Source organism: Fusarium graminearum, chromosome 1, assembly GCF_000240135.3.
Source record: "Fusarium graminearum PH-1 chromosome 1, whole genome shotgun sequence".
In the NCBI taxonomy this organism is placed as follows: Eukaryota; Fungi; Ascomycota; class Sordariomycetes; order Hypocreales; family Nectriaceae; genus Fusarium; species Fusarium graminearum.
In genome coordinates this window covers 2,489,535-2,513,406 of record NC_026474.1, presented here as the reverse complement: position 1 = coordinate 2,513,406, position 23,872 = coordinate 2,489,535, and the positions used below count along the sequence as shown (strand labels likewise).

Below are 23,872 nucleotides of genomic sequence, written 5' to 3'. Positions count from 1 at the left end.
TGAACATCGATTGTTCAACTATTAAATAACAGCCTTCTTAATTTTTGTGATGAATGGTATTTAAGATTGTTAATCACAAAAGGCCGACTGACTCGGGTACCAGAAAGTGCCAGATACTTAGAGAAAGTTGCCGATGAAGCGTCGAAACGACTCCGGCTCTTTTATGGGCACAGTCGGTGGGCCAAATGAAGAACGAACAAGAGTATGTGGCAGATGGGAAATGTAGATATAAATCAGCCCGACGTATTTGACCCCAATATTCGAGGTCAACAAACATGCTGTTAACCCATCCTAGCTGCCCGCCGTATGTGCTCCCAATGATCTCGCGCTTATTGATACAGAAACAGTTGTGCTCCTCCATGGTCAAATCGACAAGGTAGTCTCAGGGGTATCAGATCAGTAACACTCCATGGCCAAGAACCTGCATGCACTTGGCCACATCCCAACTTTCATCAATCTGATCCCGCTTAGACCAGACCTTTTCCATAATCTCCAGTGCCTCTCTGACGGTACCAAACACACTGATGGGTCCCAGACCCTCCACCATCGCTCGATACGAGTCCTCATCTTCCGGGGGCGAAAGACACCCGGCTATGCAGAAGGGCCAGACCAAGGTTCTGAGGCAGGTGTTGGATGGGAGTGTTGTCAAGAGGTGCGTCATGCGGCGAACGGAACACTGGATTTCGGGACAGGAAGGCTGCCAGCCGGAAATGACAACCTGGAGGTATGTAAGGGCGGCTTGTAGCCAGATCATGTTGTTGGCTGCGAGAGCAGGGGCTTGCTTTGTGTTGATATCCTGGTTATGCATGGGACTTGCGACTACACTCATGAGAGGGTTGTATACGGGGCCAGGCATCTGGGCTTGTGCCTCAATGACACTCAGCCCTCCCCTGATAGCACCCTCCAGCACTTTGCCTCGCTGAACAAGCTCGTTGATCGACAGAGAGTTGGATCTCTTTTGCTCCTTCTTCCAGGAGTCCAACGTAGAAATATCGCCGATGATCTGGATGACCCAGTTGTGGAGACCGACATACTCTTCCATGAAGAGTGACCCTGAGATGCGAACCTCTTGTGGCGCGACATGAGCCTTACAGCTGGGCATGATGATTTCCTGGTACTTCTGAAGACGAGGTGCCTGTTCGAGCGTGATGCTGGACATGACATCGATGTAAAGGACGTTGGCTGTGAAGAAGCGAAGCGCGGCTTGGTTTGTGCTGAAGGGTCGACGGACACCCATCTCAGGAGGCGGCCAACGGTAGCTGTAAAGAGCTTCTAGCGTTTCCTTCCAATGTTCGGGCTGGGGAAGGATTTGCTGAAACATGGTGATAGCGGCATCGAGATGCATCTTCCAATGGTCTTTGTTGCTAGTGGATACTTCGAAGATGAGCATTTGTAATATCGCCTGAAGGACGAGAAGTCTGTCTCGAGCACCGGCGCATGATACCTTGTGGTTGACTGCAGTCATCTCGCGCTGCAATTCTCTCAAGCCCATCTCAAGCTGCGACTGTAACTGATGGACCATGCGGTTTGTACACTCGACATGCTCTATCTCTCCATTGGCCATGACAATACCGAAGAAGTATGATGTGAGTGAGATGACTGTGTGCCAAACAGACTTGTTGCTCTGCAAAACGTCTAATACCCAGCCACGACCACCAGCGAGGATAGGAGGGCGATAGAAAGGAAAAAGATAAGGAAAGACATAGTCGAGGTAGATCATGACGAAATGGATCTCGGTGCTAGCCCCGGTTGAACTGCTGGGGTCTTCGTGAGGGACTGCAAAGTGACTGTGCCACGGCATATCGGGAGGAGATGCGCCGCTGGTGTTGCTAGACGCTGGGGTTGATCCAAACTCATGGCCAGAGGGAGGATCTGTGTCGGATGCAGCGGCCATGGCAGGATCGTGAGATTGCTGTTGCTTCTGAGAGTTTTGAGTCTGAAGTGTGACATTCTGAGTGCCAGTCTCGAGCATCTCCATATATTTACGATCGCGACGTTGACTGGCTTGCTTCTTCACCTGGGCCTTGATCTTCTCAGCCATGGCTTTTTGCTGCTCTGCACCGTCCATCCATTCTGGTTTCTCATCGTTGAAGTAACAAGTGATCTCTAGAGCGCTGCAGGAATCGCAGACTGGACGCTTCTCATCGCACTTTTTGCGACGAAGGCGACAAGTCCAACAGCCAGCGTTGGAGCGTACTTTGGAAGACATGAGATGGCGAAACATAGTGATAGCGAACAAGGGAATGCTCCCTTGAGCTGGGACAGGCTTGTATGTTGTACAAGGTATTAATAATGATTAAGTTTCGTGTTATCGCAAGAAGTGCCAAATTGATGAAGGATGAGAGTTGGGTTGGCGCAAGGGGAGTTCGTCTAGATTGGGTTAGTAGCGATCCCCCATGTCCGGATCGACGGGTTGAGGCCAATCGAAACTGGACCTCTTCAAGGATCTTGGCTAGCCAATTTGTCAGCCTATTCAACACTATACATTAATAGCATATAATATCAATACTAGCAATGTACATAGTCAAGAAGGCCATGCTAAACGGAGTCAGCTTGTCGATATTTCACTAAAGTGTTAACCATTACATCCTGGTTGTTTTCTGGTAGTTATGCTTATCTGTCACTTGATGAATTCGATGTTGTATTGCGTTGATTACTCGACAGTCAAGAGATGACAGCTAAGGAGACAAGAAAGCACCAAGATACATAGTCCCAAGTTCGTCTTTAACTTGACGACCGTGACACTTGTAATTGAAGATAGTTGTAGCATATGGAAGAAAGAAAGGGCCATAGTAACTCAGGCGAAGACATCTGTTTACTCTCGTGACAACTTCTGTGGGAACTAAATCAGACAAACTGTACCAAAATCCATACTCGAATCAGTCCTTTGTAACTCCTTCTCAACCACAGCAAACTGTAGCCTCCTTGGAAGCACTTGTACCGCCAGAAGGACTCAAAGTTTCCCATTGGAAGATAAAAGCTCCCAGATAAGCACCAATGAAAATGCAAATGATGAAGTAGCCGTTGTAGTACATAGCCAACAGCATGACAAAGTAGGCCACAGAAAACTGCATCATGTGTAAGAGAGCTCGGATAGCCTGCTGCCAGACATTGGGTCGGAAAGGGGGTACGGGATTGTCGCAACTGACAGCGGCGGTGTTGCCTTCTTTGCCATTGAAGGAGGCAGGCCGGCCAGCAGCGGTCGACTCTGCAAACTTGGCGGCATGCTGGCGGAGGAGGTAGCGATCCCATTCTTTGACGGAGCGGCGGAGAAGTTCGAGAGACATGACGAGGAGGATGACGCCGATGCAGGAGCCAGCGAACATTCCCTTGGAAGTAACGCGCCATGATTCGGCGATGAAGCAGGAGTCGACTGTGTTCCAGTTCCAAAGCATCTGTAGGAAGTGTCTGTTAGCCGTGATCTTGAAGTGCCTGTCGAGGAAAGGTAGCAGCGTAGACTTACAGAGATCTTGCATCCACCCATCATGTCACCATGGTCCATGGCCATCGAGGTAGAGGCAGCAGGCATATCCATCGTCATGGTGGCAGTTTCTGACATGCCAGTCATATGCATATCGTGATTCATTGTCGAAGCTGTGTTGGAGGTTGTCTTGGGCGGCGTTGACGGTATCGATCGATGGATGCGACAAAGACAAGGGATGTCTTTGATTCGGGATGTGTAGATGGAAAGACACGGAAGGAGATGTCCAGATAGAACAAATCAGATTGTGTAAACCTAACAAAGGTGCCAAAGTCTAAAATATGTTAACCCAGGGACGAAAAGAAAAGGGCGGCCTCAGTGTTATTTCTACCTTTTCCACTTTCCGCTCCCCCAATGAACTCTATCCATTATCGTACTATTAGACTGGAATAGGACATAGATGAGTTGATTTTTCCGTGTAAGTATCAGACGATGGCCTAGCTTTGCGAATGTTTGAGCAAGTTTTCATGGGCTGAGTATTTTAGTGCAGGGGTGTTGAATGTGCTCTGATTTTGCGGTCCATCGTGTTAGAGAAAGAGGCGTTCTTATCTTTTGGGAATGGGGCAAAGGACATGGATATGGACTTGTTATCTACAAACTACCCGTAGGCAGCTTAGTTGATTACTCTATTCCAACGTTTGTCCTTGTTTTTGTGTGGTGGAATTATGCTACGTCCATGTCATTGGAGGCTGGTGATCCACCAGATGATCCAGCCCAACAGTGATCTATCATCTAGGCTAGAAATCACAAGGGATCAAAATTAATATTATATACTACTATATATTTCACAGTGGAACGCGTAATTCATTGTTGGTGTGGATTCTATCTCAGACTAGGGATCATGTATAATAATGGCACACTTGGCAGAGCTTACGTTTGATATTCTCACTAGAATCCGAACTCCTATAGGATAGAATAAAGTCGGCAGCGATATAAAAGAAACGTTGCATGAGAAACCACAGGTCTGACAGTGTAGACAGGCAGAGGATCCGATCGTCGGCCACATCTGCCCCTCGCAGCCGTGCCCCTGATTTCCATAGACCATCGTCACTCTTCCACCACGTTCCACCCAACCCTCGTAGCACGTAGCGACGCACAGCACAGATATACGGGAGCCTAAATTAATGGTTGTTTGTTTTGCTTTGGACGTGCAGCCAGTTTTGATTTTGAAATCGTCGAGTGTTTGTGTGCCTCGCATGCCTGCCCTGCCCTACCAAGTTTGCCACAACTAGATTCAAAGAAAACAGAATTACCTGTACACAACTTTTCCCCCAGTAGAATGGGCGATTAATTCATGCAGGGATGGTTAAACAAATGCCCTGGAAAGAATTTGGCTGGGAAACCCCACACTTGCTAGCTGGACTGCATCCACGTCTCCAGGTAACTAGCAGTCACAACACTGCCAAATTGTACGCGCCAAGTGACTTCGATTTAATATTTGAAAGGCTAGGATTACTGTACGAGCCTAAAATATGGTGCTCATGTAGAGATTAAAACATTCACATAAAAGATGGTCAAGTGTGTGCAGAGTCTTGTCTCTTGATCTACTGCATCTGTTGATGTCCCGTCCTCCATGAAATTCATAAAAGAAATTGCCCGCTTGTTGTACAGGAAAACCAGTGAGTCAAATCCATAAGGAGTCTGTCCTTAATGCCAACCCAAACGTGAAGTGAACATGATTACAAAGAATTACCGCCAGACCTCTGCTATTCATTCTCTCCGTCTTGATCCAATCTCCGTCCATCTCCAAGTCCTAAGTCCTGTTTCCGTCGAAAAAGGGTAAGAGTGTAGTGGTGGTGAGTGGCATGAGTTTAGATATCCTTGGGAGCAGGACCAGAAACGACAGGGTCAGTGTCCTGCTTGCCGTGGGCACCAGCCTCGACCTTGGGGTCAACGGCAGGACCATCGATGGCAGGGGGGGTACTCTCAGTAGTAGAGGTACCATCGGTGACTGCAGAACCATCGGGGATGGGCAGACCTCGGAAGATAGCGACAGCATCGAGGTTAGAACGACCACCTCGGGTAGAAGCAAAACAGGTGGTGACAACGGGATCAGTCACGGGAAGATTGTTGGGAATGGGGCGATCCTGGGAATCAATGGGATTTCCCTTGCTGTCCACACGACGAACGTCATATCTGTTGAGAGGTCAGCCACTTCTACCGACGAGACGTTGTGAGAGGTGATGGGGATAAGCTTACGGGTGAGAAATCTGTCCCAGCTCAAGAGCCTCATGAGCACTTCCAGCTTTCTTCTTCTTCTTGAAGAAGTCCACGATCATCTCGATGAGAACGCACATCTTCGATCTTGATCGAGTTGTTGATTTAATCTGGATCTTGGGCATCTGTGAGATACCAAAGACTGACAGAAGAAGCAAACAAAATGAACAACGACTTACCTTTGAGAGAGATATGAATCGGAGCTGAAGAGCAAGTTTGAACTCGAATCGGAAGCGATTTATGTTACTTGTTTGCGCGGATCGATGCAGATCAAACGATGTGACGATGGTGAAAGGAAGTCTTGCTGGGCGGGGAAGGAATGTGGGAATTTATACCCGTCAGGAGGGCGGGAGTGATTGCGATTTTGACGGGCGTTGGGGACCAAACAGTAGGACTATCTGTTGCCTGGCTCAGCAGTGTTGCTGGCCGATTCTTGTATATCAAAGTAGGGGGTATGGGATGCTCCTCGGCGTCGATACTGATCCTCACAGCCACAAGACCATGCAACTCATGCAAAAACGATGACATATATATTACTATGAGTAGATGCTTCGATATGAATTTCAAGTTGATGAAAAATGTGCAGCATCGGGTGAATCCAAACAAAGGTATTGGAATTCCATGTTGGAAATTTCTGTTATCAGAACGCCCTAGCGCACTCCCTTCTATCCCAACTCGCTAGGTGGCCCCGACAGTAAGATTGGGACTTGGCATTGCAGCTGGTTCCCCATTACTGTAGCCTGTAAGTCGGCTGATCGATGATTCGTAGTGGGCAGCATGGAGGGATCGAACATTACCGAGTGTCGTCCCAAGTATTTCTATCTTGACCCTCCTCGACTGAGCAATTAGTCTTTGAGAACTGGTTCTCCTTCAGCACATTCTGTTTCTTCACGAACGAATCGATCAACTGCAGTCTCAGCATCTTCTTCGCCGTCAAGAACATCCAACCAATGTCCCTTGACATGCTCCTGTTCCAACACCAACGCCATTACTCTCGCCGTTGACGCTCGAGTTGTCATACCCCTGGCTTGCTTCGTCTGGCCCAGAAGAACACCGCCTTCATCCTTATCCGTTAGACCGCCAGGACGAACCGATACTGCAGTCAGACTCTCTCTCTTCTTGCCTTCAGTCACAAGAGCCTCGTCGGCGGCGACCTTGGGCTCATAGTAAGGGCCTAGGAAGGTCGAGTTGACCTTCTTCCAGCCCTCCCAATCTTCAGGAGTCCACCAGGGCGCTTGCTCACGACGAGCGCCAAGGTAGGATACTTGCACATGATGAGTGATGGCCTTGTTGGCAACTGAGGCTTGGACGAAGAAAATGGCGGCATCACGATCGATTCGGATGATCTAGAAGCGAATCAGCTACACTGAACTCTATGCATCATGTAAGTCAGAAGCTACCGTGTCTTGGTCGGTTCCTCTACCGGGTCCTGTTGCTAATCAGCTTACACTCTTCCGCAGTCACCCAACCCTATTTCGACTTACCAGCGCTGAAGACGACCGAATCTGGCTTCACTTCATCAATGACAGCGGCGGCCTTCTCCTTGCTAGTTATGGTGATGAGATCATGCACTACTATCTTGTGCGTCCCTGGCAAACCCTCGGAGATCCTCTTCAAGTCCTCGATTTGGTCTGGGTTACGGATGAGACTCGTGACAGTCCATGACTTCTTCAGCAGCATAACTGTAAGAAGGCGGCTGATCTTCCCATTTCCGCCGAGGATGAGAACATGACGATCTGAAGCCATTGTACTAGTTGTAAGTGTTGGAATTAGGAATCGGAAGTTGCAAGATCTAAAAGGCGCAACAGAGGACATATAAGTTCACGACCCTTGTTAGTTGGGCTTCTTAGCCAACCAACCACGACACGAGATGTTGTCAATGACGCGAACATCTCCACTCTTTGGCTGGGTTTCCCAGGGAAGGTACGACCCTTGTACCCGGCAGTTACGGAGACTGCACTACGGCGAGACACTATGGCTGAAGATCAGAGGCTAACATCTATTATAGGTTACTACTAGTGAAAAACTATCGAAAATGCTCGAAAACTAGTCGATTCCAAGCTCTCATTCTTCACGGCGCCTCTTCTTATGCCTCTTCTTCCTCACCCAGCCATTGGGCGTCAAGAGAACAACTAAGTCGAAGTCAGCATACACCTTGTGTCTACATATCCATATATACCATTTTGAGATTCACGAGGCCGTCGATGGTTGCCATCAGAGTTCTCAGTACGATGCCGATGCCGATGCTTATGCTTATGCTTCGGCTTTGGTTGAGGTACGCCCAAGCAGCCACCCATATTTGGTAATTGAGGCACAGGAGTTTCAAAGGTTTCGGTATAGAAGCTTTTTGGGTATAGTATGGAATTTGGTAAGAACGGTAAGTTGGAACAATTTCAAACAATGGGCGAGTCTCCTGGGCCTATGTAGGCTAAAGTAGAGCGCCAGCAGTGAAAAGTTGTTTTATTTGGGAATCAAGTATACAAGTCAGCTACTAATCACTTCTATCAATACATTAGAACCAGAAAACGACGAAAGAACTATCTCTTACCAGTCAATGGGGAATCTCAAGCTTCTGTCTCGCCCTCGTGGGCCGCCACTTTGCGCGTACCAGCCATGTCTGCTGGTGCTTGTATTGTTGTAGTCACGCTCTTGGCTTTCTTGTCCGCCATTACGAGATTGATGGTTTCGCGAACTATGGCCGTTGGAGTTCCTGGTGCCGTGTCGACGTCGCGGCTGTGGTTTAGGTGCGCTAAAGCAGTTGCCCATACTTGTGAGTAAGTTGGAAGAGGAAATTCTGGTTGAAAGGCGACAGAGGATAACTTGAAACTAGTTAAGGATCTCGGTTCAACAGACCCAAAAGCTCAGGCGGTATAATGGGAAGGCTTTATATACTAAATCAGCATGGCTAGTTGACCTCTATTCAAATAAGCCGCTAGAGGGCTATCTCGAATAGCTGTACCCGAGTACACGGTACGACTTCCACCTTCTTATCACTGTTGAATACCTAGATTCTGACTATTCATAGTCAACGCGTTGATCCTAACCTTTAAAGCTGTCGAATGACTTGTAGCAGTCACAAGTTGTGAATCACAGTCGTTGTATTCTCCTTGAGATGGTCGGTATGAACTATCACCTTCTTCGCTTTGTGCTGTACTGATTCCACAACTTCTAGGTCAAAGGACAAATACGAGGATACAATCGCAGGCCCCTTTAGCTAGATGATACGATAAACCGCCGTTCGCACATACACGAGCGGGTGAGTTAGCTTATTCAGGTTCACTTGGAAGATATTACCGCTTTAGTAACCGGTAGAACGTCAAAACAAACAGCGCTAACATCGAACTCTATTATTAGGATTGTGTTCATATCTTCAAAGAATTTCTCAATGAATCAACAGAGACTCAAAGCGCCCATTTCTAAGGAAAGCAAAAGTCCCAAAGCAAACGCTGCTTCAGAGCCGAGTCAACCGAACCCGATCTCGCAATTCTCTATCCAAGACCACCGAATATCGAACACCGAATCAAAATACTAGCAAGGACTATTTATCGAAATCTCAACTAGGGGGGCGAACGTATCTGCCAAAAATACCTAGGGCGAATATGGCAGAGTTCTGGTTGTTATGGTAGCATTCGGGAAGCCATTCTCAGATCAAGTCCGCCGAAGCATTGTTACTTCTGATCGAGCCTCTCATCTGCATCTACAGTTGTTTCGTCGAGAAGAGCTGTAAGAAGTTTCTTGGCAGAGTCCAATTACCTGCCAAGTGCCATAGTAAAGGCTGGGGGTTGTGGCGTTATTTCCTCGAAGGGTATGAAGAACTTGCGGCGGACCCGAGATTGTCACTGTGTATGTCCGAGGCGACCCCTTGATTATAGAATACTTTGCTGACAAGTGACTGGACTTATAGATATCGACGCTATGCATCTTGTCGGCGAACTTTCAGTCATTTACAAGCATCTGTATATACAGTTCGATCCACCAAATTCAACTTACTCCGAATATACCGCTTCTTACGAATGGGTGCAATGGGCAAAGTCAGGGCACTCAGTCCCATGTCATCTCTTCCAAAGACGCTCTTAATTTATCGTTCTAGGCGATCTTGGTACTTTTCCTGATTGATACAAGACTCGTTTCGGGATCCTAGTTTTGTTTGGATGATTTGAGGCGGCCTGGGCTATGGGATTTCCAAACCTGTTGCCAGAGCACGTCGAGGTTGGATCCGTGAGCTTACCAGTGCCATACTTACAGGCTCGGAGGAAAGAAATCGAGGCGCCCATTCCGACAGTATGTTGCTTTGCCCAAGGTTTGTGATTCTGAGTATTGGCGTATCTAGGGGTTTGCTGACTTTGCCAAAGTAGTGTTATGGTCGGTGTTAAGCAGCTGAGATTTCTATATGACCGGCTACTGGCTGACTTTATGTTCACCAAGCAGATTTCCGCGTAAAACATTTAACAGTTGTCTCTAGAGGACTCGCTGTACAAAAACATCCGGACGAAGTTCATGGAAGCTTGAAGCAGGACGTTGCTTGTTTGGTTCTTTTCTAGCGTTTGTCTAGCAAGACAATGAAGAGATGGATAGTATCAGTCGTTTGAAAGACGGTTGTATTTGCCCGCTATACATTGGGTCAAACTATGATTACAGAGAACGTCAGGCATGAAAGATTGTCTAACAAGGTTAAAGCAATTGGTTCTTGTCACTTCTCTGTTTTGAATACTAACAAAGGATAGTCCCTATCAATTTACTTACAATCAACACTCGGAACGAATGGAATCCACGTCTAAAACAACTACCAACAACAATAGACTCACTCTTTCAAGCCACGGAGAGCATAGAGTTCTTGTGGCTTGCCCTGAGAGTCGCAGCTCGAAAACTTCCACCACTTTCCGTACCACGAACCCGCGATATTTGTCAGACCCCAAGAAACGGGGGCAGGCATAGGAGGCCAGTTCGCCCACATACCCTCCTCGCTGGTTCTATCCAGGTTCAGAAGGAAGAATGGGACTACGTCGAGCACACCAGCTTTAGTGACCGTCTTCTTTCCCCATGTCTTGAAAGTCAAGCTCGCGGCGGCGCCCTCGGGCGAGTCCTCCTTGGGAGCCTTTGAATGGTTAGAAAGAGCAGCGATGGTAGAAATCTCGCTGTGGAAGTGGTGCTCAAAGTCAGTCTTGAAGGCTTCCATGAGCTTGATAACCTGAGCTCCGTCTAAGTCGGTGGGCGAAGCAAGGCCAGAGAGGTAATTGTTGAACTCGGCAAGCGGCGCAAGGAAAGACTCTATAGCTACGGTATTAGTGATACGTTACTGATAGAATCACAGAGAGTTTACCATGCTCATGGTGTGTTTCCTCCCAGACAGGGTCTTCGCCAAGCAGCTCTTGGACCTTGGGGAAGAGGTTGTCCTCCTCATCGTCGTGATGCGATTTCACAAACTTGAACCAGGTTTGGGAATAACCAATAAAGTCAGCCTTGTCGGCATCCTTGACGTGGGGAGCCTGGAGGTAGATGGAGTTGAAGCCCCGAATGATGGCGTTGTGCAAAAGGGCCATATGAGTGGCTCCTGTGGTAAAAAGATCGGTCTGGAGAGACAGCAAGGTGAGTATTGACGACAATATACGATTGAGCCTCAATTGCAATTGCTAACCTTTTTCGTCTCATATTGAGGCGTTATCACCAGTTTCATAGGACCGTCAGCCCAGGGCTGCTTTGTCGGCGCGACAGACATGTTGAGATACGGTGAATTAGCAAGAAATAGAGCAAGTCCAGCAAAGAGAACCTGAGCCACAATCAATCCGAAGAGACGCTGTCCGGCCATGATGGAGATATATAATAGAGGGACGGGACGGGGAAATGCGGCAACAAATACTACACAACGAGCGCGTCTGTCCGACTTGAGAAATAAGGCAGCCACTCAACAATCAGCTTCTGGGCTCACTTTATGGTGGTTCGATATTGTGTTAAACTTGTCATGTCATGGTTGCAAGCTCCAGAGCTCGTGCAGAGGTGTGTGTGTGGGAACTGCGGGTGCTGATTAAAGGGGGCTTTGCAATTGGACACGACACATAGCGTTACAGGACACGACAGTCTGGGGCACAGTAACGAATAGAGTCGAGACCTGACGGACGAATTTGAAAACCGGACCCCGGGCATCGGACAATTCGTGTGGGGCCGGCCGGGGGCTGGTTCATGCTAGAAGTCCGAGAGCATCAATATCCCATTTACGAGGAACTAATCATACAGATTTTGATAGAAAGACTACTAGCTACCTGATAGACAAGGGAACGGTGGTTTCTAAGTGCTTGCGCAGCCCTCCAGTAGTGATACAACTCCTGCTTTTGCACCCTGCGAAACGCCGTTAAATAATGAACAACCAGTACCAATCTATGTATACACGAGTTTACTTGAAATGTAACTCGACATTCAAGCAAAGGCGCCAACGGCAGCCATCAGAAGTGCACCACCGCAGACAGCCAAGAAAGCCCGCAACCTCTTTGTGCCCTTTAATATCTTGTAGCTCTTTTCTGTTAGAAAGTCCTCCGCCAGCAATTGCACAAGACCAGCATACAGCAAGAGGCCAGATGACACAGCATTCATGAAGCCAACGACGAGTAGGCCTCCGGCGCTCTTGGGGTCGTACATGCGGTGCACAACAAGCCCAATTGCTTGACCGATAGGTGTCGTGGTTCCATACGCTAGAACCATGAGCCATGGACGAATGGACTTGCGCGGGAACTGAATTGCTGCAATGCGACTGCCGAGGGCGAGTCCTTCGAATGTCTGGTGGAAGCTGATGGCGACCAAGAATACCACAAAGGCGGGACCAGTAGCCACTGAGATTGCCATGCCGATGAAGATACTGTGGAAAAGAATTCCGGCCTCTAGTAAGATACACTGCAGCATCTTGCGTTGTTGCTCCTCTGGGGACTGCGGTCCAGGAGACATGGGAGACATGGGTGTCAAGGGTTCCTCATCGGCTCCTCCGGCTTTGAGAGAGGCGTAAGGGCCGCTTCGGCTTCTCATGTTGCTCGGTCCTGACGGGTCAAGCTCGTCCATGTCGAGGTCGAGATCTGAATCCGCATCATTGAAGTCATCGCTGAGTTTCTTGGACTCTTGACCCATGGGCGACGATCCCGGCAGGGGTGAGATGCCAGCAACCAGCCCTTGGTTTTCCATAGGTTCAAGGTGAATATCCGGCGGTCGTATCCCAGTCCTCCTGTCAGATAGTCCAGATGTATCCATCATTGGCAGTTCGCTTTCGTGTTCGTCGTCCGAGTCAAAGTAACCATGGTTATGGGAGTGAGAGTGGCCAGCTCCTCGCGCAGTCAGGTACGATTCGATAGCGACGACTATTATGGCGGACACCATAGCCACAAGTCCTGGGAGAGGCGTGTACCCTTTACTGAAGAAATCAGGGAGGCATGGATCGGTCATGGACTCGAAAGCGGTGGGAAGGAGGTGAACAAAGGCCGTTGCCAGTAGGACGCCGGTTCCAATATGCTGGCAGTAGAATATGATTGATTTTTGTTTTCGGCCGCGCATCGTTCGTCGTGATAATAGAGGAAACCCGCATGCTGGGTGGTATTAGTCGCGTGTCAATGTTGGTAATTGAAGAAACTCTCACCTAATGTGCTGAGGACCAAGATGAGAATTAAAGCAAACACATGCGCCGATGTGTCATAAGAACCCTTTGATCTGGAACCGCATTCTGGTTTCTCGCCATCTTTCTGGCGTCGCTTCAATTCGGCGAGGATCAAATCCGTGGGAATTGAAGCCCACGATTCCCCTACAAAACCATGATTGTCAGCGAAAAGGGGGACGAACCAATTGCATGGTGGAATAATGCAATACCTCGGGGCACCTCTGGATGGACGCTCATCTTGGGTTATTACCGGGACTTCCTAAATATTTCCCTCTATGATTTCAGTGTTGTAGACAGTTTCATGGCGAAAAAGAACACAGGTCATGTCTTGCGTATGTCTGGAAATTTCCGTTGCGTCACTGCTATTGAAGCCAGCACATGTTTTGAGTTTGTTTGATGGCCCTTTAGACGCATAATCCTCGGCATATAGTTTCAAGGGGCACATTTGCGTGTTTCGGACGCCAAGGGATACGAGGTTATTTATAGGAATGCAAACCGACACTATTGAATTTGTTTATCGTGCTGTAGGAAACATATACGGATACTGTGACACTTTATATATCTGTAAATTTGCAATAATTTGAGCGAGCATCCTCCCACTTGATGCGATGGATACCTTTGTAATTGGCGCTTGTTCCTTTAGTGCTCCAATGCTGCAGATGTCAATGGCGATCCTTCAGGGGCCCCGGAAAGACGACACGGAAACCCGATCCTGTGGATCCACTAATTGGAATGACACTGATTGTATTTACCCGGTCAGACTCGGCCATTATTCTCAACTCATGTCAACTTTTGTATATACAGACTTAATCAACTATTAGTAGTTTGACAACGCAGGAGTATATAGTTTGAATATGAGACCTTGAGCTATGACTGATAATTATTCAAAATATAAACAAACCGGAAAAAAGTAAACAAAGTTTTGAAGGAGGTAAGCTCCGTTTGAATATCGGAATAACATCGGATCAGACCCGACTAGCATCGCAAGCCCCGTATCAATCAAGGAATCGGCCTCTTTCATGATCCAATGGCACAACACCGCATCCAAGACAGATGCACGCAAAGCGGGTACCTGGTGGCACATGAGTGCTATCTTCGGTTGAAATGCGGGTGAGTCGGGTGAATCGAATTGATCGAGGTACGGCTGGGGAACTCGTCATGGCCTTGAGGGGTTCTGTTGCGTCTCTATTAAAGAGCCCTCATCTCCTCGTTTAGCAATGGTTGTTTCTTGCTTCTCCATAGTCAATCGACTTCATCTCTATCAACATGTCATCCGTTGATATTCAGTCCATCCTCTCGTCCCTCACTCTTGAGGAGAAGGTATGTTCAACTTACACGTCCCTATTGCCTTACACTCACTCAGCAACTCACCTTTCCATTGCAGATTTCACTTCTTGCTGGAAAGGACCTTTGGGAGACTGTCCCTATCCCATCCAAGGGCGTTCCAAATGTCAAGACCTCGGATGGTCCTAACGGTGCTCGAGGAGCCGCCTTTGCTGGCGGCACCAGTGCTGCTTGCTTCCCTGCTGCCTGTCTGATGGCCTCGACCTTTGATGTTGACCTGGCAAAGAGGATCGGAACTGCTCTTGCTGAGGAGACTCACTCCAAGGGTGCCCGATGTCTTCTTGCTCCCACCATGTGTCTTCACCGTCATCCCCTAGGCGGCCGCAACTTCGAGTCATTCTCAGAGGATCCTCTCTTGACCGGAAAGATGGCTGCCCGGGTTGTCGAGGGTCTACAAGAGCAGGGTGTCTCGGCTACCATCAAGCATTTCGCTGCCAACGAACAAGAGACTGAACGTTTGACTGTGGACGAGACTATCAGCGAGAGAGCGCTGAGGGAACTCTACCTTCGCCCTTTTGAGATTGCTGTCAAGGAAGCCAACCCTTGGGCAATCATGACTTCCTACAACAAGGTCAACGGACACCATGCCGATTCGAACCAGTTTCTACTAAAGCAGGTTCTTCGCGGCGATTGGGGATGGGACGGCCTTGTTATGAGTGACTGGGGTGGTGTCAACTCCACTGCTGAGTCACTCGAGGCTGGGCTAGATCTTGAGATGCCCGGTCCCACCCGTTGGAGGAATACCGAGGATGTCATTGCTGCTATCAAAGCCGGCAAGACTTCCGAGGAGACTATCAACGAGCGTGCAACTCATGTACTCAAGTTCCTCGAACGTCTCAACTGCTTCAAGGACCCTACCATTCCTGACGAGAGAGCCATCAACAACCCCAAGCACCAGGCTTTGATCCGAGAGGCCGGATCCAAGGGCATTGTTCTCCTAAAGAACCAAGACAACATTCTCCCTCTGTCGAAGGAGAAGGTCAAGGGTAAGAAGATTGCTCTTCTTGGTCACGCCAAGATTGGTCTAGCACACGGTGGTGGCAGTGCTTCTGTCAACGCTCACTATAGAATTACACCTTGGGATGCACTTCACGAGGCCCTCGGCGATAGTGTTGAATTCTCTTATGCTAAGGGTAAGCAATCTCAAAATTGGGCATCAAGGCATAACCGCTAACAGTCTAATAGGAGCTCACACCTTCCGTATGCTTCCCCCAATCTCCGAAAATGTTGTCGATCTGGATGGCAACCCAGGTTTTACTTACAAGATGTTTGAGCCTGGCAACCCTGAGCCTATTGAGGTGCGATCAGGACATGCCAGCTCTGAAGTGTCGCTTCTTAGCGGCTTTGGCTTCAGCAACAAGGACATTACCCTTGAGGGTACCTTTACGGCTCAGGAGACTGCCAAGTACTACTTTACCGTCTCGGGTTTGGGTCCTAGCAAGCTTGCCATCGACGACAAGGTTGTTTTTGAGCAGAAAGAGAACTGCCGTGATGCAATGGGCTTCCTCTTTGGCGGTGTTAACCCTCCCGAGTTCAAGGTCTCGTTGGAAGCGGGACGCAAGTACAAGCTAGCCATGTACACATCGCCTCCTGTTCCAAAGGAGGGAGTGGATATTGGTATTCTAGAGGGACGGTGCGGTCTCCGAGTGGGATACATGTCGGAAGCTGAGCATGATCGTGATCTACTTTCTGAAGCCATCGATGTTGCCAAGGATGCCGACTACGCTATTGTCTTTACAGGTCATGAGCCTTTCTGGGAGACGGAAGGCCAGGACCAGGTCAGCTTCAACTTGCCAAAGGACGGCAGCCAGGATCGTCTTATTGCCAAGGTTGCTGAGGCGAACCCCAACACCATCGTTGTCAACTCTACTGGTGTCGCGATTGCTATGCCCTGGCTGGACGAAATTCAGGGCTTTGTTCAGACTTGGTTCCCTGGTCAAGAATGCGGTAACTCGATCGCAGATGTGCTCACCGGTGCGCAAACTCCTGAAGGTCATCTTACCTGCACATTCCCCAAGCGAATCGAAGACTGCCCCGCCTACGGTAACTTCCCTGGCAAGCACGTCGATGGTGAACTCAGAGTTACCTACTCAGAAGGTGTCTTTATCGGCTACCGTTACTTCGACTGCCTGTCCGCTGACAAAGTCAACTTCCCCTTTGGCTTCGGTCTCTCTTACACAACATTCGACTACTCCGATCTGGAAGTCAAGGAATCAGGCGACGATTACATTGCAAGCGTAAAGGTTTCCAACACTGGCAAGGTTACTGGCGCAATCGCTGTCCAGGTCTACGTCGGTGCTGCTGAGACTCGCAAGGGGGATCCTATGAAGCAACTGGCTGCCTTTGCCAAGGTCACATTGAAGCCTGGTGAGAGCACAAAGGTTGATGTGCCTGTCCGTACCCGCGACTTTGCCTTCTTTGATGAGTCGGTGCAGAAGTGGGTAGTCAACGGTGGAGAGTACAAGTTTATGATTGGAAGGTCAGCTGGTGACATTGCTTTGGAGTCCAAAGTCACTGTTGGAGACAAGTCTTTCAAGCCTTGAGCACAGTGAATTACTATAATGCATGCATAGCGTAATGAAATTGATAGGTTGAGCGTCAGTTTTAGACCAAGTTTGTTGTCGTGGGGGTAATGTTTGATGTTGTGATGTACTCATTGCAAGCGCCACAAGTATAACGGAATCATACGTAGAATTGAGATTAAGCCCATGGGTCAGTGAGATCATATGTTAGATTTTTATATTTCACGATTTTTAACGTTTGAGGTCGTGCCTACGTCTTGGTTCGTCCTCTCTAACATTTGAGCTTAGTGTTAGTCGAATCAGGCGCGCAACTATTTTCTTGTAAGCCCATGCGTAAGGTGTGAGTTCACACTTCCATTAATTAGTCCAATTATTGATAAATAAATAAGCCCCTACTGATCAATTTGAGATTCCTTACAGGTGAAAGTGCTGATTACAGAAATGCTTGGAAACTTCTAGACCTATCGTTTCCTTGGCCGGTTGTTACCCTGAAGCATCGAACAATCACGTACAATCTCCAAGGGTCCTTCCTCGCTGTGCAGTAGCCTTGCCGCCGCTGCGGGGCACGGCTTGGGTGGTGTAAGCGAGCTCCATCCAATGGGGAAGCTCCCTGCATGGACTTGCATCGAATGAGCTAGAAGTCATCGCTGGCCCTCACTTCCCCACCAAAGATGGTCTGGGGCGATGCTCATATTTCACCTAACTCTGACCTTGGAATATCACAGAAGTCAATCCCAGAACTGTTGTTTACTAGATATAATACTCAGATCTGAAATATATACACAACATGGCTTCCGCGGACGAGCTCAAGGCTCTAGGTAACAAGGCTATTGCCGAGAAGAACTTTGACGAGGCTGTGTAGGTTACCACTGCGAAAACGGACTACAAGAACACAAGAGGGTGCTAACTACCCAACAGCGCAAAGTTCACCGAGGCCATCGCCATTCAACCCGAAAACCACATTCTATACAGCAACCGATCTGCTGCCTACGCTTCCAAGAAGGACTGGGAACATGCTCTTCAAGACGCTGAGAAGACTACCGAGATCAAGCCCGACTGGGCCAAGGGTTGGGGACGCAAGGGTGCTGCACTCCACGGACAAGGCGACCTTTTGGGCGCCAACGATGCGTACGAGGAGGGATTGAAGCATGATGCGAACAATGCCCAGCTCAAGAGTGGTCTGGCTTCAGTCAAGAAGGCCATGGATGCTGAAGTTGGTAAGTGGTATTCGTGCACACGACAAGATTCCTTTTTCTAATGCTATACATATAGGCGGACCTCAAGATCCTAGCGGCGGTCTCGGCCAGATGTTCAACGATCCCCAGCTGATGCAGAAGCTGGCCTCCAACCCCAAGACCAGCGGTTTCCTCGCCGACCCCTCATTCATGGCCAAGCTACAATCAATCAAGGATAACCCCTCCAACGCCTCCGAGATCTTCAGCGACCCTCGTCTTTTGACTGTTATGGGTGTATTGATGGGTGTCGATCTGGAGATGCGCGAGCGTGAGGTCGACCCCAACGCCCCGGAATCCCAGGACTCTCCTATGCCCGATGCGCCACCAGCCCCCAAGCAGCCCGAGCCCAAGAAGGCCCCCGAGCCCGAGCCCGAGCCCGAGCTGGATGAGGAGGCTATCGAGAAGAAGAAAAAGAAGGAGGAGGCCGATAAGCTCAAGGCCCAGGGTACCGAGAACTACAAGAAGCGCAACTTTGACCAGGCCATCGAATACTACACCCAGGCCTGGGACACTTTCAAGGATATCACTTACCTCAACAACCTGGGAGCTGCTTACTTCGAGAAGGGTGACTACGACAAGGCCATTGAGGCCTGCACCAAGGCTGTCGAGGAGGGACGTGAGATCTACGCCGACTTCAAGCTCATTTCCAAGAGTTACGCCCGCATTGGTACATCCTACGAGCGTAAGGGAGACATGGAGAAGGCTATCGAGAACTACAACCGATCTCTTACCGAGCACCGAACCCCTGATGTCCTCAACAAGCTCCGTGCTGCTGAGCGTGTCAAGGTCGAGCAGGGCAAGAAGGCCTACATCGACCCCGCCAAGGCCGAGGAGGCTCGTGAGGAGGGCAACAAGAAGTTCAAGGAGATGGACTTCCCTGGCGCTGTCGCTGCCTACACTGAGATGACCAAGCGAGCTCCCGAGGACCCTCGTGGTTACAGCAACCGAGCTGCGGCTTTTGTCAAGCTCTTCGAGTTCCCCAGCGCCCTCGACGACTGCGACATGGCCATTAAGAAGGACCCTACCTTCATCCGAGCCTACATTCGCAAGGCTCAGGCCTACTTTGGTATGCGCAAGTACTCAGAGTGTGTCGATGCCTGCACAGAGGCTCAGCAGATTGACCAAGAGCACCACAAGGGCGCCAATGCCCGCGAGATTGAGCAACAACAGCAGAAGGCTTTCTCGGCCATGTACTCTGCCCGTGATAACGAGACGGAAGAGCAGACCCGAGAGCGCTTGACCAAGGACCCTGAGGTAAGAACCATTTACCACTGAAGTATGGCTGAAACGATTACTAATTTGCATAATAGATTATGGGACTTATGCAAGATCCCGTGATGCAGTCCATCCTGCAGCAGGCTCAATCAGACCCTGCAGCTCTCCAGGAGCACATGAAGAACCCTGGTGTGAAGTCTAAGATCCAGAAGCTGATCGCTGCCGGTGTTATCCGCGTTGGCAGGTAAACAAACAAAAGATGAAGAAGTGGCATGAATGATAGGTTGAATTCAGGAAAGTTTGTCTATTCAAAACGAGGCATTCAATGCCTTTCCAGGCCCTACCACCACGATGGCGAGGCCACGAGTGGGCGGGGAATCGGAGCGTGTGTGATTATGAATTGATCAAGGATCTTTTGACTTGTACATAATAATACGGAGTGCCGGTATCATGGCTGGTAGCTAATGAGAAATGAAAACTTGAACCAAACTGACATGTTGTTTGTAGTGTATCATTTATGAGAGGTGAGAAGATGCGATAGGCTATCCATCAGAGTCACCACACGGAAAAACGGAAACATCATGTATTTGCCGTAATTCGTAGCCGACGTTGCTTTTTTAAGTTCAATTTCCTGGTTTTTATCTGCAGTCGGATGAAAGATTCTAGTGAAGGATCAACGCCACACCGTTAACAGTGTTGATAGTGTGTTCCACCAACAGTTGTTAATGACTCGGGGGAAGAGCATCAGAGCTGAAGCCAAGAAAGAGTCCAACGCGAAAGATCAGCATTGAGACCAACAACACGTGGAGGGCACGAGGACATTGATGCAAGGGCGGACGAAAACGTGGGAAAGGAATGATGTTTGATCGTCGTCAGCAAAACTCAAAAATAAGGAGTGACTTTCGAAAAAGCAAAGTGAGGGAAGGACTCGGATGTGATGGAGGTGATAGACGGTGTGAATAAGCAAATACAACCGTCTGTCTCATGAGGGGAGGGTGTAGACTGCGGTATGAGACATGGTGAAGAAAATTAACGGTCGCTACGACAAAGACAAAGACTAGTTGCTTGAGGATACGGATACTACAGAGTACATCTCAACCCAATTGCCCTTTGAGGCTGATTGGGAAAGGCCTGACCTAGGAAAAAGAAACAAACATTTTCAGGAGAACATGATAGTAGGTAGTATCGGGCCAGGATACAGACTATGATTTGGTGGTTACTGAAACACTTGTCGTTTCTCCATTTGTTGTGCCTGAACCAGGCTGTAGGAACCTTAGACATACTATACGATTGTTGGACGTCGATCTTGGAGCATATACTTTGTATGTGAAACGTGGAAAAACTACAGAGTAGCTTTGTCTTGGCATTCGTAAACGAGATAAAAGCAGTACTTGTAAGTGAATGTATCACATAATTACGTGATGGCAATATCCGTAGAATGTGTACTCTAGGCATCCAGATAAATCCCAAAAGGCTGAGACACCTTCGGCCCGTCAATGGGTCAAAGAGTACAGATAGTTCCGAACATCGACGATTGATTCACAATAGAGGCGGCATAGAGGAGTGACAAGGGCTCTCAGGAGAAATAATGACAGCCTGATGTATTTTCAGACAACTTACCGGATTTTCTACTAGGATCCTTAGTCTAGGCCGCCATACGCGAGTGCAACTGTACCATGAGATCAAAAGCCAAAAGCCCAACGATCGTGGAGAAGCGAGAGGTTTGTGTTTTGTGATAAGTCGTACATACGTATACTACACACCTGCAGAACTGATACAGGAATACCACGGTGAGAAAAAGTAAAACAATAATCGGGAACAGATTAGAGTTGGAGCACAGAGAGTAGTGGTGCTGCCACTTGAGAGAGGTTTGCTACGATATGATGTGACTTATTGGTGAGCTAGCAATTTGCGTAGACGTTTTAACAGCCTGCTATTCCCGTTGTGGCTTGTTTGTTAAAACTAACGTTCAGAATTTCAACAGAACCAACTCCGAATTCAGTTTACAACTGACAAAGAGGAGGCTCTTTCAGGCCCTCCAGCCCTTTTACTTTTCAGCTCTTGTCGGCTGGCCAAAGTTTGTGGCAGCAGGGGCACGTCACTAACAAGGGGCCCCGGACGCCGCCGTCGTACGGTATATACCCCAGCCCAGGGCATATGTGAGCCGGGGATCCGCATGGTAATTTGTGTATGAGTCTCAGCGGGGACCCTGATGTGCGCGGATGGATGAAGCTCGTGCCACGGACCAGGGAGACCCGATTGACCGTTGGGAAAGTTTTTTCTACTTTGCTTTCTATCTTGCTATTATTGCAGATCTCACTGGCTGGTCATGGGTTTGGGTCGATTAGGGATGAGATTTTAACGAGCGAGCAATAAGCGGTAGTTGGCAGTAAAATGACATGTCATGATGTTCCGTGCTCAGGCGGAAGAGCAACCGCCCTCATATTGGTCATCTCGCCTACGGTCTTTATATCAGTGGGACAGTGCAGTTTAGTTCATGTGTGCTGCGGCAGCAATCAGGTAATAGTCTGGATTTAGGATGGTTCATGAAACTTGGCTGTTGGGAGGATCATTTGGTGATGCAGGTACAGTGAGGTTGTGCTAATTATCCAGATGTTGTGAGCGTTGTGAATTGCTTGCTAGAGGCACATGGGTTCAAACTCATATGTGATATAATTGCTTAGTGCATAGTATTATGACTGTTGCGTTTTACTATGAACATCTTTCTTTATTCAACATTTTATAGAACCCCCCATGAGAGTGTCGTGAAAACTGCATGCGCCTAGTCGGCCAGGGCCGATATGGCGTGTTATAAAACAGGACAAACTTGCTGGGGTTGACCACTCATAAACCTACTGCTAACCTATGATAGTTAGACGAGACTCGGTCTCGTAGAAAATCACCTTGTTTATTTTATTTTCTTCTCTTGGAGGACCCTGAACGAACCGAGTGCACTATGACAAAGTTGTCTCGTGAATATACTGAATAAGTACACAATGCGGATGAGATCCGAGTACTCATTCTCCGACTTTGGCCGATGTTTTCAGCCCTCGTGTAAAAGTGTCAACTAAAAGAAGACGTAATTTGAGCACAGTCCGGAGAATCTACAACGTTGGAGCCGTCGGGAACTAAGAGTGGTTGGTGCGCATCTTGAAGACTCTATGCATGTTGTAAGAGCCCACTACGGAGTAAAAGGCATTGATTTAGGATTGTAAAAACACACAGAAGTTTCTTTCAACGACGTAAGACGGCATATCCGGAACAACCGACAGTTGGAAGAGTAGAACCTCGGTAATCTACTGCAAGAGTATTTCACGGGCAAGCAAAAGGGCTCATTGAGCCTTGGTCGCGTGGTGCTGAGATGAGACTCCGCAATCGAACAATTGAGGTGGTTTTCTGGAAGGATGGTACTGCTACACATAGGTAAGGGAACCATGTCTTGTCAATTGACGTTATACCTAAACCCGAATTCCATCAAGTGACCGTCGTGGTATCGATGCAATGCACCGTCAACCCAAGCCTTGTTCGATAAATGTATCGAGTCTTATTCAAGAGCTCATCAAATGTGATGGCGTGAGACAGAATGAGAATGACCTGGTTCCAGACCCTGAACCTAGACATTGGTAACTGTGTAGAGTATACTCTTCGCGTTCGCGTTTATCAGTCAGTTATCAACTTCTCCGAGAGATCCCTTCGCTATTGTTCACAGGGCTCAAATCTCTGCCGTTCCTTTGAGCGTGTGGCTGTTGGGGAAAAGACTCAGTCCAGGTACCGACCGGCAATGCTTTCTTTTGCTCGTCGTGTTTGTAACATTACGTAGCAGTTATTTGTTGAATTTCACTGCATTGTCTAGAATTACGCCTCTCCTAGTTCTGGACCACGCTTCGCCTCCCTGTTGGTTCTCTCATTCCTCAGAAACATGTGGTTGCCATGCTTTAATGTTACACAACTTGTTTTTTTTTCTCGCGTGGCTAACAGCATGGCTTTACTGGACTTGGACTGTTTGGAATTGATTTCTTGTCATCCTACATGCAGATATGTTTTGAGTTGAAACTCGGGAGCTTGGGGTCGTCTGCGGGAAGAGAAGAGTCAACTTTGGTGCTAAATTAGTTTGACGAGGGACCGAGCGAGCTTTATCGACTCTTAGTTCTGTTCTGTAAAGAGCAAAAAAGACAAATTTGAGTCAAGTTGGCTCTGTCAAAGTTTGTTTACTGACTTGATTCTTGCT

The 23,872-nt window shown here is 48.4% G+C and overlaps 9 protein-coding genes across 9 annotated transcripts; 3 read left to right on the top strand and 6 right to left on the bottom strand.

The window, feature by feature from the left end:
* Positions 1–391: 391 nt before the first annotated feature.
* FGSG_00774 (uncharacterized protein) lies at positions 392–2,224 on the bottom strand (the record flags this gene model as incomplete). The annotated part of the gene is made up of 1 exon (XM_011318183.1): positions 392–2,224. The coding sequence occupies one exon, from the start codon at positions 2,222–2,224 to the stop codon at positions 392–394; it is 1,833 nt and encodes a 610-aa protein (XP_011316485.1).
* Positions 2,225–2,900: 676 nt separating this feature from the next.
* Positions 2,901–3,541, bottom strand: FGSG_00773 (uncharacterized protein; the record flags this gene model as incomplete). Its single annotated transcript, XM_011318182.1, has 2 exons — positions 2,901–3,395; positions 3,464–3,541. 2 exons carry the CDS (start codon positions 3,539–3,541, stop codon positions 2,901–2,903), a joined length of 573 nt encoding a protein of 190 aa, XP_011316484.1.
* A 1,751-nt stretch (positions 3,542–5,292) lies between these two features.
* On the bottom strand, positions 5,293–5,823 carry FGSG_00772 (uncharacterized protein; the record flags this gene model as incomplete). The annotated part of the gene is made up of 2 exons (XM_011318181.1): positions 5,293–5,617; positions 5,681–5,823. The coding sequence occupies 2 exons, from the start codon at positions 5,821–5,823 to the stop codon at positions 5,293–5,295; spliced, it is 468 nt and encodes a 155-aa protein (XP_011316483.1).
* Positions 5,824–6,108: 285 nt separating this feature from the next.
* Positions 6,109–7,492, bottom strand: FGSG_00771 (uncharacterized protein). Its single transcript, XM_011318180.1, has 3 exons — positions 7,183–7,492; positions 7,099–7,127; positions 6,109–7,044 (listed from the first exon to the last, which is right to left on the bottom strand). The coding sequence occupies exons 1-3, from the start codon at positions 7,442–7,444 to the stop codon at positions 6,544–6,546; spliced, it is 792 nt and encodes a 263-aa protein (XP_011316482.1). The 5' UTR covers positions 7,445–7,492; the 3' UTR covers positions 6,109–6,543.
* A 437-nt stretch (positions 7,493–7,929) lies between these two features.
* On the top strand, positions 7,930–8,916 carry FGSG_00770 (uncharacterized protein; the record flags this gene model as incomplete). The annotated part of the gene is made up of 4 exons (XM_011318179.1): positions 7,930–7,973; positions 8,056–8,075; positions 8,250–8,472; positions 8,871–8,916. The coding sequence occupies 4 exons, from the start codon at positions 7,930–7,932 to the stop codon at positions 8,914–8,916; spliced, it is 333 nt and encodes a 110-aa protein (XP_011316481.1).
* Positions 8,917–10,407: 1,491 nt separating this feature from the next.
* FGSG_00769 (uncharacterized protein) lies at positions 10,408–11,546 on the bottom strand. The gene is made up of 3 exons (XM_011318178.1): positions 11,334–11,546; positions 11,019–11,268; positions 10,408–10,966 (listed from the first exon to the last, which is right to left on the bottom strand). The coding sequence occupies exons 1-3, from the start codon at positions 11,502–11,504 to the stop codon at positions 10,500–10,502; spliced, it is 888 nt and encodes a 295-aa protein (XP_011316480.1). The 5' UTR covers positions 11,505–11,546; the 3' UTR covers positions 10,408–10,499.
* Positions 11,547–12,109: 563 nt separating this feature from the next.
* Positions 12,110–13,644, bottom strand: FGSG_00768 (uncharacterized protein; the record flags this gene model as incomplete). Its single annotated transcript, XM_011318177.1, has 3 exons — positions 13,538–13,644; positions 13,311–13,472; positions 12,110–13,260 (listed from the first exon to the last, which is right to left on the bottom strand). The coding sequence occupies exons 1-3, from the start codon at positions 13,563–13,565 to the stop codon at positions 12,110–12,112; spliced, it is 1,341 nt and encodes a 446-aa protein (XP_011316479.1). The 5' UTR covers positions 13,566–13,644.
* Positions 13,645–14,594: 950 nt separating this feature from the next.
* On the top strand, positions 14,595–17,215 carry FGSG_00767 (uncharacterized protein; the record flags this gene model as incomplete). Its single annotated transcript, XM_011318176.1, has 3 exons — positions 14,595–14,648; positions 14,713–15,805; positions 15,858–17,215. 3 exons carry the CDS (start codon positions 14,595–14,597, stop codon positions 17,213–17,215), a joined length of 2,505 nt encoding a protein of 834 aa, XP_011316478.1.
* Positions 17,216–17,886: 671 nt separating this feature from the next.
* Positions 17,887–20,130, top strand: FGSG_00766 (uncharacterized protein). Its single transcript, XM_011318175.1, has 4 exons — positions 17,887–18,052; positions 18,113–18,411; positions 18,467–19,683; positions 19,740–20,130. Exons 1-4 carry the CDS (start codon positions 17,982–17,984, stop codon positions 19,890–19,892), a joined length of 1,740 nt encoding a protein of 579 aa, XP_011316477.1. The 5' UTR covers positions 17,887–17,981; the 3' UTR covers positions 19,893–20,130.
* Positions 20,131–23,872: the final 3,742 nt, after the last annotated feature.